General features: G+C 38.7%; 1 protein-coding gene across 1 annotated transcript in view; it reads right to left on the minus strand.

Moving 5' to 3' along the window:
- Positions 1-14,965, minus strand: part of rims4 (regulating synaptic membrane exocytosis 4) — a 70,186-nt gene that overhangs the window by 12,865 nt on the left and 42,356 nt on the right. Inside the window, exons 2-4 of the mRNA XM_026167306.2 lie at positions 11,244-11,388; positions 2,499-2,611; positions 727-828 (exon numbers count right to left, since the gene is read on the minus strand). Of these exons, the coding sequence (XP_026023091.1) occupies positions 727-828; positions 2,499-2,611; positions 11,244-11,388 (360 nt within the window). The remainder of the gene's footprint in view (positions 1-726; positions 829-2,498; positions 2,612-11,243; positions 11,389-14,965) is intronic.

The raw sequence follows: 14,965 nt of genomic DNA on the forward strand, positions 1-14,965 counted from the left end.
ATAATTCAGACACTGGCTCACTAAAATCTGCAGGCAAAACCTCACTTGTCTTTACACTGTACACGGAGTTCCTTTTATCTCTATACCTCCCTTGTCATGACCATGTTTTTCTTTCAGTTACAATATAGTGGTCTATGCTGATTTGTTTGCTTTCCTCTGTTTATTTTCCTATTCTCTTTTATCTCTCCTTCATAGTTTTTTTCCCAGATACTTTTTGTTCCATTTCGGTGAAGGTGTTTAGCTCTTATCCAGTTGGGATTGATGCCTGCTTTAGTATTGTGCAGCGGCGAGGCGCTACAATCAAAGTCAACAATATGATCATTCTGACCAGAGGAGGCATTTAATACTGGACTGTATCTATGGATTAAAATCTGAAGTCAGAGCATCAAGATGCACATTTCACTACTGCATGAGCAAAGACAAATGCAGTTTTTACATATTTAGTGCATCGCCTGCTTCTGCTCCATTCCCCCCTTCACTCGTCTATTTTTTATATTGTCAAGCACAAAAAGTATGTTTTTGGAAGCTATATCCCATTAGTATTAAATATGCCCTACAGGCTGTTGTGTATGTGAAACTATTTGCTGGCTTGTAAAGCATTCATGTGGAGTACAAACAGAAGTAAAGCAGCTTTATAAATGTTAAATTTCGACTCAAAACACCTCACGTTATGGTATAAATGGTATTCTCTGAAAAACAGAGCTCAAAGACTGATCACAGACAAACCTGGAGGTCCCTTTGAACCTGGTTTCATGGTGAGGCCTCTGGCCTGGACGACCTCCACCTCCAGTCCCCCATTCCGCTCCATCAGTCCAATCTCTACATCACCTGATTGGGTGAAAAAATGAGATTAAAGGAGGTGAATATTAGCCCAACAATTAGTAAATAGTTTTAGAAGAAGATACTAAAATGGATGTGAGACATAATCGTGTAAGATCACTTGGTAACTTCAAGTCAGTTGCTAGACATGTCCAAACTATCCATCATGTATAAAAATGTACATCCTGCACTGGTTTGTCAAATGCCTTTTACACATTGTGACCATGGCCGTGTCATATTATGAAGGTGATTCTGAATGAGAAGCCAGTCACACTGTATGAGCAATCACAGAAGGATCCTTTGACTTATGTCCTATTTTACTTTGCATGGGACCATATCCTACTAAATTAATATCTGACTGCATCAAATAAGTGAAACTAGAGTACAAGACCGTAGTTTCACTTATTGTTTTCTCAAACACTCTCTAGACCTCAGTTCAGTTTGACTTCTTTGCACAACCAGAGAACCAGAGAAATGGCTCTGGTTGACCATTAGAAAGAATAAAAGTACTTGACACATTAGCATTCCTTTTCAGACCCAGAACCCAAATCCATTTTTTATATACGATCCAACTTCCAAACCAAATCTTGGAGCCAAGGAAAAGACGGTCCCAAAGCAAGTTCAGTTTACTGTAAGAGCAAAATACTGCATCACATAGAGCACACTTCTCTCTGTCCAAACGTTCTGCATATTATGTTTTCTGTAGCAATAAACCCAACCAACAATAAAAATCATGGTAAGTTACTTATTAATAGAGTAATAATATAAAGGCTTAATATAAAAACTATTTAGAGATTCTGAAATATCTTGTTGGTCTGCCAACATCAAGCTCCTTGAATTATGTTAAGCAAAATGGTGTGAACTTCAATACAAGCATCTCTGAAGCTTTCTTTTTAATAAGTCATGGTTTTGGTTCAGTCTTAACACTATAATTTATCCCAGTCAGCTGGCTCCTCACAGAAAAAAGCCATAAAGACAGTAAAACATGTAAGAGACAAAGCTTTTACTGCTAAATAAGTAAATATATCATTCATATGTACTCTCTAATCATAGCTCTGTCTGCGTTTTCTTCCAATAATGATCTGCATTTTTTATATTAAAATTGCGTGCACATTGCAATAATTTCTCTCATTAGAAGTAACTTTGGAATAAAAGTTTTAACTAAATGTCCCCAAAATGACAAATGTATTCCTTTGAAAGTGACACAGCTCAGATGAAAGCCAAGTTATTCTGGGTTCTCTGACATTATATAATGTTGGACCAGGCAGCAGGTTTGGAGTGGAGCTGGTCCAGTCAGTGTCACTGTTGTTGGGCCAAGGACACTGTCTGGCTGCCAGTGAGGAAACTGACCCACTTACAGTAAATCACTGCTGTAGAGGACAGACTTCATGCAATATATCCAGTATATACAGCCTGGAAATGAATAAGTGAAGTGCTGGAGATGATGAGAAAAACAGTAAGACTGCTGATTTGTGAGGCACTTTCTTTGCCAATGTAAAATGATTTTAAGGAACCATTTGGTTCAGTTTTATGAGTATAAAGCTTTTTTTTTTTCTTTTTAATTTTCTGACCCAGCCTGTATATCAAAAATGGAAAACACATTTTTATTCTACAGAAACAGAAATGTAAGAAATTGAATTGGCTGTAGCAAAATAATTAAAACTCCAGTCTTCTCTTACCCATGGATGTTGTCGCCAGTGTCTGTCGCCCAACAAACTGGGCTGGTCCCATCCCATCCAGGAAGTCACTGAACTGAGCATCGGATGCCAGACACATGCCACTGTAGTTAAGACTGCAGAGGGAACAAAAAAGCAGGCAGACAAAGACACGGATGGTTAAACATGACCAGACAGTGCTTAATGCAGTTCAATTAGCAGAAGAAAGTGAGTGACTGAAAGATAATGAGACAATGGAAGAGAGGAGTAACAGAATAGGGACAAAAGCAATCCAGAGGAATAACGAGATAGGGACTGAAAAAAAGAAAGAAAGAAAAGGCTGATAACCGAATACCATTTATCACTCCCCTTTCAGGTTAGTTAAACTCACAAAATTTTAATTGGCTTCCTGAAACTAGGCTCAGATGTTGGCTCTAGAGTTTGACCCCATGTGTCCTTATTTTGTGTGGTTTTTATGTGTATACAAATCAGCTCAAAGTGCTTTGGTGGCAAACAGCCAGGTAGTAAATATGTGTGTGAGTGTGTGGGTTTATTTGTTCTATGAGCAATAGACGACAGCACTTTTCTTCCATTGCTCTACGAGTCTAACATGATGTGTAAATAAAAACATACCAATGCACTCTCAAAAGTAGGAGCATAGTAAAAGTCAGTTTTCGTCCCTACAGTTTAAGTCTACACAGATATACCCCTCAAGGCTAAAAGCTGGACCTCCACTGTGTACCAAAAACATCCCAGGCAGCAGTGATGTGTCATGATTTATACATTTTAATGGCCTAATCACTGTGACTTTCACCTTGTAGTTAGTTAACACAATAAAAAGGACACCTTTCAGCTATCTTGTATTTTTAAAAAAACATTAATATAGTTCACTAACAGAATAACTTCTTTAGCTAAATTCAGTGTTGTGGATATATTATTTGAATATCTGAATATATTTGATAAGTAATCAGTCTACTAAAGAAACAACATTATGTAATGCTGAAGAACCAACACGAGTCATGAGTAAATTATTACTTTCAACCCTGTCTGAGCTACCAGCTTATTTTCATAGAGGTTATCCTTGCTTCTATGAAAGGACTGAGACAGTGACCTCTGTCTCTGTGCTGGGGGTCAGGGTCAGGGATTTACTTCCTCCTCTCTTCATTTCTTTTGCTGCTTGTTCCAGGACAAAGCTCTCTTTTCATGGACTTTCGTGTCTTTGTACAAGTTGATGGTTTTGCCACAGTAGAGAATAGCCTGCATGCATCACTGTTTGCAGTGTTTTCATTTACAGCTGTAATGTACTTCTCACTCACTGCAGCATGTCGCTGCTCAGTGGTGAGCCACGTGATCACAGGAAAACTAAACACAGCAGAGAAGGGAGGAGGAGGTGGAGCACAGTGTGCCTGCATGACAGGAGAAGTGTTTATGCTGGTATCGATCCAATACCAATACCAGCGATGGTATCGGTACTATCGATATTTAGATCGCTCTACCCACCTCTACCATGATGACAAACTGCTGTACCTCTAAAGGGCCATTTATGCAGAAAGTGAATAGCAGTAATGTGGCATCTATACAGGGTACAGTAATTTTAACAAATGACAAGGAGAAAAACACAATGGTGACATTGGAGTAGACAGGTCCCTGGTTAAACTTTTCCAACTTAGAGTTAAGCGACTGAAGAAATTTCCAATGAAAGCAAAGTGACTGGACCACACTGGACCACCTAGAAATGGCATTACACCCTCAGGAACTGGAAGCGCCTTGTGCAGATTTCTGTGTTGATTTTAATTCCAGAGGAAGTTTGGAGCTCTCCAGTTACTGAGTCAGTTGAGTGTTGGTGACTTTTACGCACTATGCCCCTCAACACTTGACAATCCAACTCTGTCGCTTGTAAAACACTGGCCAAAAGTTGGGACACACTGCAAACTTTTGCCTGGCACTATATTTGTAGTAAAATGCATGCATGCATTTTTGAAGAATTCATTTAAATCTGTAGGAACTTGGTATGTTTAAAAAGAGGCCTATGAGGCAGGCAGTGTTTGTATGCCTTTGAATGACACTGTACATGATGTAAAAGGTCACACAGACATACTGTATATATATTGTATCTGTATCTGAGGTGTGAGTGACAATTGTGAGGGTAACACAACCTTGAAGCATGCATAAAATTGAACAATGAACTTTTCGTAACTTGGACGGTGGCAATAATTTAATTTAACGACAAATGTGCAATGTGACTACTGGTTCTGTAGAGAATTTATTCATTACTCAAAAAACATTTAAGAGAGTGGGGAAAGTAGTATATGTCACATAATTAACCATTCTCTAACAGCCACTTGGAGCCAGTGGCAGTCAACCCATTCTGTCGTTTAGTTACGAGGACATGTTGGTTCTAAATAAAGTCATTAGCCATGTTCCCAACCAGAGACTGAGCAAAGAAAGACAGGAAAGATTAACTACACACATCCCTCTCTCACTGTCATTTCTTTTCCTTTCACCTCTCCTCCTTCTCTCCAGAGCTCTCATTAGTCTCTTTCTTTCCTCCTTTTTCTCAGATTATGCAGTTTGCAGCTGTTTCGAGCCCCACGAGATAACATTCTCTCCTTGTCTCTACTTTTATCTCTTTTCCATACCCCTCTCTTCTTCTTCTTCCCCTCTTTAACCTACATGTTTTTCCACCTTGCCTTCACTTTGATATTTTATCATACTTTATGGTTGCTCAATTTTAAATTATCCCCACTCTCACAAGAGTGCTTGGGTGCACATATAAGGAACAAATCATTATATTTTTTTTTAAACTAGACACTCAATGCTGACTTTGTCTTCAGTTATTAGATTGTTCGAGCAAAGTCATACAAAAGCACAAAGTCTAACCTTTAATACTAACTGCAAACCAAGTATGCAAATGCTTCATTACAAAATAATTTAGAAGTCGTTCAGTGCAATAAAGGAAAGCAATTATTTAAATTAGTAATTTACATTCAGGTGGCAGCATATAATAAGTAATGACATGTCAATTTTAGGGGATGAAAGATAATCCCAAACTCTCATTTGCATCTCGTTACTTTATCTTTTCCCCTGTGTTGTTTGTATACATCCCATGGACGCTTGGGATCTGGGAAGTTTGGACACCAGATCAGGATCTTGAGCTTTTTGTTGTGTAACTTCAAGTCATTCTTGGACAGCTTATGTGGTGCATTGTCCTTCTTGGAGAAATTGCATCTGAAAAAAAATATTTAAGTGGGTTTTAAGTAACATGCACAAATACCAGGAGGTTTCCAAACAGAACCTTGCATTATCATGTAATGATCAACATTATTCACTTCGAGTGTCAGTGGTTTTATGTGGTAGCATGCTGGTCTATGTACAGTGGGGCAAAAAAGTATTTAGTCAGCCACCGATTGTGCAAGTTCCCCCACTTAAAATGATGACAGAGGTCAGTAATTTGCACCAGAGGTACACTTCAACTGTGAGAGACAGAATGTGAAAAATAAATCCATGAATTCACATGGTAGGATTTGTAAAGAATTTATTCGTAAATTAGGGTGGAAAATAAGTATTTGGTCACCTCAAACAAGGAAAATCTCTGGCTCTCACAGACCTGTAACGTCTTCTGTAAGAAGCTTTTCTGTCCCCCACTCGTTACCTGTATGAATGGCACCTGTTTGAACTCATCATCTGTATAAAAGACGCCTGTCCACAGCCTCAAACAGTCAGACTCCAAACTCCGCCATGGCCAAGACCAAAGAGCTTTCGAAGGACACCAGGAAAAGTATTGTAGACCTGCACCAGACTGGGAAGAGTGAATCTACAATAGGCAAGCAGCTTGGTGTGAAAAAATCAACTGTGGGAGCAATCATCAGAAAATGGAAGACATACAAGACCACTGATAATCTCCCTCGATCTGGGGCTCCACGCAAGATCTCATCCCGTGGGGTCAGAATGATCATGAGAACGGTGAGCAAAGATCCCAGAACCACACGGGGGGACCTGGTGAATGACCTGCAGAGAGCTGGGACCAAAGTAACAAAGGTCACCATCAGTAACACACTACAACGGCAGGGAATCAAATCCCGCAGTGCCAGACGTGTTCCGCTGCTGAAGCCAGTGCATGTCCAGGCCCGTCTGAAGTTTGCCAGAGAGCACATGGATGATACAGCAGAGGATTGGGAGAATGTCATGTGGTCAGATGAAACCAAAGTAGAACTTTTTGGTATAAACTCAACTCGTCGTGTTTGGAGGAAGAAGAATACTGAGTTGCATCCCAAGAACACCATACCTACTGTGAAGCATGGGGGTGGAAACATCATGCTATGGGGCTGTTTTTCTGCCAAGGGGACAGGACGACTGATCCGTGTTAAGGACAGAATGAATGGGGCCATGTATCGTGAGATTTTGAGCCAAAACCTCCTTCCATCAGTGAGAACTTTGAAGATGAAACGAGGCTGGGTCTTCCAACATGACAATGATCCAAAACACACCGCCTGGGCAACAAAGGAGTGGCTCCGTAAGAAGCATTTGAAAGTCCTGGAGTGGCCTAGCCAGTCTCCAGACCTCAACCCCATAGAAAATCTGTGGCGGGAGTTGAAAGTCCGTGTTGCTCGGCGACAGCCCCAAAACATCACTGCTCTCGAGAAGATCTGCATGGAGGAATGGGCCAAAATACCAGCTACTGTGTGTGCAAACCTGGTAAAGACCTATAGTAAACGTTTGACCTCTGTTATTGCCAACAAAGGTTATGTTACAAAGTATTGAGTTGTATTTTTGTTATTGACCAAATACTTATTTTCCACCCTGATTTACGAATAAATTCTTTACAAATCCTACCATGTGGATTCATGGATTTATTTTTCACATTCTGTCTCTCACAGTTGAAGTGTACCTCTGGTGCAAATTACTGACCTCTGTCATCATTTTAGGTGGGGGAACTTGCACAATCGGTGGCTGACTAAATACTTTTTTGCCCCACTGTATATCACAGCATGTTTTTTTTTCTTCTTTTGTTTTGTTTCTGTGACCATAATGCATGAATGTAATATGCAAAGTATTAAAGTGCTGCATATATGCAATTAACATAATACATCAATTAATATGTTTGTATACTGAAGAAATTACATTCCTAATGAGGTAAAAACCTTTGTATATGTGTATCATGAGTACGCATGCAAAGATATTAGTCAAACAACATTAGCTGAGTGGGTATTACTGGGTGATAAATTCCTGAGCTTTAGATTATGTTAGTGTGTGGGGCACATCTGGGGATTACACTGCTGTTTTGCAGAAATATGACGTTCAATGCAAACCGCAAGTGGGAAACCGATGGGAACTTTGCATAAATATAAGATCTCATACTACTCAGTTTTTTGTAATGCACTGGAATTTAGAACAACAACAACCTTTCATTAAAGTTAAATAAATATGGAAATATATTTGCAGATTTTACAAATATATTGGTAAAAAAAAATCTGTCTTTCTGTTGTTAAAATATCATTTGAACAGAACTACATTTATGTTTTCTGTCATCATTGTCATAAGCTCCACACATACTGCACTAAAATTTAAAGCGTCACAGTGCAGCTGAAGCACTGCTTTGCACCGCTGACAAAGGATTGGTTGTCAGGAGTACATTATAATTTTACAACATGAACCCAGTAAAATGTCAACATGTTTTTTCCTGGATATTTTTTTAAAATGATGTCTCCTTTTAGAAAGAGTCACAGTTGTGTGTCTCTCTTACACAAAGACACGCATTTCCATTTACCTCAGTTTCCACAGTGAATGTGTGCGTGCATTGGATCCTGAATGGCTCCCACCATAAATCAATAAGCTCATAAGTGTGACTGGATGGTGTTAGCTAACAAAGTGCTTATTCATGACTGTGCATAGAGAATGATGGAGCTTTTCAATCAGCAGACTGAGCCAGACAGCTGACGTAAAGACTGAAATACAGACAGGAAGATGAGCAGTGGTTTGCTGCGGATGATTTAAATGATGCAGTGAGTCAACTGTTGCCAGCTTAATGAGTCAACTGTTGTTCCCTTTAATGTTTTGTTGCTTGCAGCATGGTGCATGCACAGATTTTAAAGGCCCCTTCTGTTTCTGGTTTTATATAATTTTTAATGTGCTTTTAATATATAAAAAAAAAGAACTGAAAGAAAAAACTAAATGAGACAATCATGGAGAATAGAGCTGAACATACTGGAACACCAGTTAGTTACACAATCTATGTGATCTGGTATCTTTTGAACATTGATAGCATTGATTTCCCCAATGTATTTTCCATGTGGGTTATGTTTACAAGAATTATTTTTCATTAACACAAATTTGTACAAATTATGTTCATTTCAGTTTGAAAAAGACAATGATCAGTCACAGGATTTAAGATAGAAATATATCTTCCTTGTTCTTGTGTAGAATTAGGGATGTCAAGCATATTGACATTGTTTTGGAAATCTTAAAATGGGAGATAATATAAAGTAAAAACGTATTACTATGGAGCTTGTCTGTTTATCTATATTAAACCAAATAACAAAATACAGAGAAGGTAAAATTCTTTAGATTTCTGTCACAACATACACCTTTTTATCTTGCACAAAATAATCAATATTGAACATTAAAAAAAACACTTGAACTTACCTCAATATGACGACACTTACACTAAATGGAAAAAAGTCCTGGGCGACCTGAGTTGTTCTGAGCTATTGTGTAAGTTATCTTTTGTTTACATTTGTCATATCAACCATGTATAGTATGAACAAAGATGGTAATGGAGCCTGGTGAGTCTGCAAGGCACAGCACTTTGGGACCATGAAGAACATTCTGGGTGTTTTCATAGGATAACAAATTTTATCTAATATTAACCATGTTTCATGTCACATTTGTCAGGGAACTGGGTCTGTGACCCACTATTTTTGAGGGGTTTTTTTTTAATTGTTTTTGCAAAACAATTCAAATACATTTTGGTGGTGCATGTCGACATTTTTATGTCGGACAATCACTTCAATAGAAATACATATCAGCAATGTCTGTGACCCAGGTGGCATTGCTTTTTAAACTATTTTTAAATTAATAGTGTGTGGTATAAGTGGTAAAAGGCAGAGCTCCATTTAGGTAAGCTAGACAACATATGACGTGATGCGATGTGTGCTGTGTTTTCAGCTAAAGTGACTTGGATGTGGAAGAGCAGTAAAGACTGCAGAGTTTGAATAAGCTAAATCAAAGAGCCTCGTGTGAACACAGATTTTCTTGCACTCTTTCTCCTTCTAAAACTCTCTTTGTCATTTTTTTTTTATCTGTGCCTGTAATGCCTTCATTAATTTTTTTTTTTTTACCTCACAGTTATTAAGGCTTCACTGTGGACTTCTAGGAAACAATCAGTTAGGTTGTCTTCTTCTTCTTTTCATATAGTTGTGTATGTTGGCTCTGACTGACATCTTCTGTTTGATTTATTCATCATTAAAAAAGGATTTGCTTCTGCTACTAAAGAATAAATAAGCTAGCATCATTAAAATCTAGCTAATGAATTCGTTTTTTTTCCCATACTATGCAAAGTAATCCATGTTTTTAAGCAGAAGCTCATAAACAACGTATTTGCATATTCCAAATATAAATGGAATATTAATATGCACGCAAACACACTCAATGATGCAATCATCCTCTCGTTATTTTCGTCCCTCCTCTGTTCCTCTGTAAACCCTCCCAGCCTACATCAGTCTGTCTGACTTGTCTTGTTATGTAACAGTAGGAATTCAAGCTGGTAGCCAGGTTGGCAGTTATCTGCATGTGTCCGTGTGTGTGTGTATGAGCGTGTTCAGTAGTACTACACTATTACTGCTGATGTCATAGGTGCTCTGTATGCTCTCTCTCTCTCTCTCTCTCTCTCTCTCTCTCTCTCTCCCTGTGCATCAAAGACATTGCTGATGTTTTTCCTGTATGACAGGTAATAGAAACACAGCAACACGAGGAAGAAAATAACCTGAAAACACAAAGGCGTGACAGCATCTTCTGATTGCAAAACCTCAACCAAAGGAATGAAATCTCTGAAATTCCAATACACTAAAATATATTCCTTTTTTCATTTTAAGTTTGAATGAACTGAATTTGAATCCTTGCAAAAATGTGCTATTTTCAAAATAGTCTCAGTAGTTTTACTGATATAGTTTAAAGTGCAAATAGATTGTCCAACATCCAAAATGAATTCAGAAGAAAGAAGAAGAGAAATAACGAGTTAACATAAACCAGTGACACACTCCAGGGCCTGATCAACCCTGGTAGGGCCTCCTTGGATGCGGGTGTCTAGTGATAATGGCCGAAACACCCGATGAATCCAAGGTCCACTACTGACTATGTGTCCCAAACTGGTAAAGTGTCTGGGCTGCCTTTCCTCATAACAGCCATCCCTCAAGATTTTCTCCATTTAAAGCAATGCATTATCAGGGACTGTAACACCTAGTCCTTTTTACTGAAACAAAAATCCAATCTACAGCCTAAGGTTTACGGGAAATTGTTCCTAAACAACTAAAATAAAGAAAGCCAAGTAACAGCAACAAAAACTACCATCGAAGGAGGGTAAAACAAAAAGAAAAACAGCTGTAAAAACATATTGCAGAGGACCTAATGTAATAAGTTTGTAGCAGGCTTTTTGTAATTTTACCAAAATGTGGATTTTTTGTGTTGGCTTTTGTTTAGTTTAGTTTTTTCAGACTCAGAATGCTGTATTTGTGGTTAAAATGGTATTTAATTAAAGCAGTATTTGTTACTTACTTCCCTTCGGAGCCATAGCTGTTCATGCTGTCTTCTATGGACTCGTGGCTAGCCTGGCGAACAGTTCGACTGGGCATCTCCACAGCCAGCCCCGTCTCTGTGCTCCTCTGGATAGCTCCCTTCAACTTCCTGCCATCTGTATCCACTGCAAGTAAGCAAACACACAAAAATAAAACCTGAATTCAGCTACATGTGAATAGAGTACAGTGTTGTGTATGTCTGCTAGCTTTAAAATTCTTACAGTTGTTTTAGTTTATACAATCCCTTGTTTCGAAATGTCTACAGTGTTGCTAATGCCGTTACTACGTAAGGATGTTCAGTTTTAGTACAGATTGATATTTACCCTTTTCTTGCAGTAAATCAGCTTCTAATTAAAAATTGACAAAAAGTCACTAAAATAAATAACCTTCAACTATTATACATCTCATCACATAAGCTGAGTACAATAAAACACTCAAATCAACTTTAAAGTAAGCGAGTGACTGCATGCGACTGGCATTTGTTGTGGCAGGATTTTCCTCTAGTTTCCATTTTTAATATTTCATTTGTAGTTTGGAAAATATAAACAGGAGAGGATGTCAGGTTTGTTTGTGTCCCGCTGTGACCTCATCAGTGTCACACGAAAGACGACCAGAGAGATGAGAAATTTAACAAGGCCAAGGACAAAAGCACTCGATTACTCCTTAAAGCAGGGACATACATCTTGTTCCAAAGTAGCCCACAAAATCGATGTGTGGAGCACTTTATGGGACCACTCTCTGGCTTCAAGGTGTCCTGTGTGTGTGTTTGTGTGTTGATGGTGTTCATGTTGGTTTAGTTCATAATGAAGTGTTTTAGCAGGAGGTCTTTCGACCTTGTTTTTAGAACAGGACAGGAAAGATGTTTTCCTTTTAATGGTCAGGACACCCGCAAGGAAAACACACTAAGACAACACACATTCACCACAGTCGCTCGAATACATCAGCCTAAAACACATTCTAGACCATGCCACATTAATTTTGTGAAGCTGAGTGTTTTTCAAATAAATGCCAAACGTGATTAAATAACTGAATAAAGGGTAAAATCCCCCAAATGAAATACATGTCAACAAAAAGGCACCCACAGTCACACACTCTCACACACAACTACATGGGCACAGTACTGTGAAAGTTAGTTCTGCAATTATTAAAGAGCGACCTAGAATGGTGCTATTTCTATCGTGTTCAAGTGGGACGGGACGCTGGCAGATTTGGGTTACTTGCTTCTTCTTGCTGTCTGGTTTCGTATGATCAGTTATCTCCTGTGTTGGTCCACAGATGCACTGTCATCCATTAATACCAAAGTCAGTATAGCGTGCAGTCCAGAAAACCAGTGAAGGTAAAAATTCAAGGCAGTGAAAGAAATTTTTAAGAAAAATAAAACATAGTACTGGTAGACAGAAGAAAGCTTTAATACTGTTCCACTTACTTAGCATAATTCATGTTGCTTTTAAGTTTTTGATGTGTAAGATCCCTTTTTTTCCTGCATTCACACAGCACTTCCTAGAATTTTGCTGTTTCCATATAACCATTTTGGATTTGATACTGACATCCAACAACTGTTTAGAGAAAAATAAACGTAATATGTTCTTTGCATGACTAAACATGGGACATTGATTTTTCCTACTATCTAATTAAGATGTATCTACATGTTAAACAAGCATATTTTCAGAAACTAGACGATGTTACTTGGGAACTTAAACTCTACTCCAGACGACAAACAGGTCACAGACAGTCTTTAAAAGGTTTGACTGAATCAGTCATTGTCACACATCCCTTTCAGAATAATTTCTATCTTAAGTCTATGGCTGATTCCTGGGTTCGTTCCTTGTATAAAAGTTGAAAAAGTCTTGAGTGTGGTATGGTGGCTAAAGGAAAAAGTGTAACTACAGAGAACTGGGTAACACTTTGAAAATGCTGCTCCAAAACCTCACACCTGACATACAGTAAGCCAGGAATTTGATACCAATACCATGCTTTACACAGCACAAACTTCTATTAACCGATGAACCAAATTTCTAGTGCCACCAATTGCCTAAAAGCTACACAAATTGAACACAATTCTCAGTAACTAAAGTTACAGCAACTGAACCTGATTCTTAGCCAAACTGATCAAACTATACCCGAACCAAAGCAAACAAACAGGACAGCCGAGTGTGGACCAAGGCCAGTTCACATATAGCCCTGTGGACTGAGTGCAACAATGTGTAGCAGCAATAATCCTTCAATATCATAAACATATACAGGCACAAGTCAGTAATATGCATCTGCTGCAATTCATATCTCAAGCATTTATGTAATGTTTCCATTCAGAGAGATTTATATTATAATACAAGCTTAAAGCTCCAAGGTTATAAAGATAATGAGCGACAGAAAATTGGGTCAGAATGCAGATGTAATGCGTGTGACATGGTGAGCAACCTGAATATCCACATAAAAACCTTTAGAGTTGTAAAATAAGTTTCCTAATCCTAATCTTACCCGGCATCTGGATTTACGAGCAAACAAATCTGCTTTACTCCCAATCCTCCTGCCAAACTATTGTGGTAACAAGAGTCACAAGTCTTGCCAGTCTTTACTAGTATCTCCTTAACATTAAAAGGCCTTTATGAAGTTTCAGACTTCTAGCAAAATATTGCTGAATAGTTTATGGTTGCAATGCCTTTCAAATGCTGTGTAACACAAACAATTTGTATTATTTGCTGTTCGCACAACTTTGCTAACTGCTAATGTTCAACACAGGTCCTCATTGTGTTTTATAGTAGATAGAGCAATAAGAGTATTTGAATGTTAGTCTGCTAATATTTGCTGGCTGAGCAGTGTTACATTTGCTGACTTTACTTGTATTTGTCACGGTCCTGGGTCTCCTGACCCAGCGTTTTTAGTTCTTTGTGATTTTTGTATTATTGTACTTGTGTGTGATTTATTCTATGGCTTCTAGTTTTGATCCCTTGCCCTTCATGTCTCTCTGTGTCCCCTCTGTTCTGTGTAATTGTGTCTTTGCATGTTTGAGTTTCTTGTTTTCTGTCACTCTGCATTGTGCATTATGTTCTCATGGTTGGTTTTTTGTTACTCTCTCTAGTCTAGTCTCTTGTGTTCCCAGCTGAGTATTTCCCAGTGTATTTTGGTTCTTAGACCTCTGCCTTATGGTTTATGTCTCTGTATTTCTTAGTTGCTGTCTCCACTGTGTCAAGTTCGCGTCTCTGTGTGATACTTCCTGTTTTACTTTGATGGTCCGTGTCTCATGTGAATGCGTCCTGCTTTGCTTGTCTCGTCAGTCCTGATTTCTCCCAGCTGTGCCCTCCTTCTGTGTCTCATTCCCCTCGTTACTTCCCAGTGTATTTAAACCCTGTGTTTCTCTGAGTCAGTGTCGCGTCGTCCCTCATGCTGTGTGGATCTCCCTGTGTGTCTCTCTGTGAGTTTTCCAAGTTCCCAGTTTAGGTTAGTTTGTATGTTTTTTTTCCCTGCCAGCAAATAAAGCTGAGTTTTGAGTTCACCTCCCTGAGTCTGTGAGTCCTGCACTTTGGGTCCAACTCCTGCCTGCCGCACAGCGATTCATGACAGTATTGCTATGTTTTAGCTAGGCAGCTTTACTCACAACAAGTGCTTTTAACCAAATCTACCTGTCGTTTCTGGAAAATAAGTCCTTTCCATTAGTTCACTTCTGGCTAAATCCTCTTATTGGACAGTGGCACTCTTTGTAAG

The sequence above is a fragment of the Astatotilapia calliptera genome, chromosome 5, assembly GCF_964374335.1.
Source record: "Astatotilapia calliptera chromosome 5, fAstCal68.1, whole genome shotgun sequence".
Lineage (NCBI taxonomy): Eukaryota > Metazoa > Chordata > Actinopteri > Cichliformes > Cichlidae > Astatotilapia > Astatotilapia calliptera.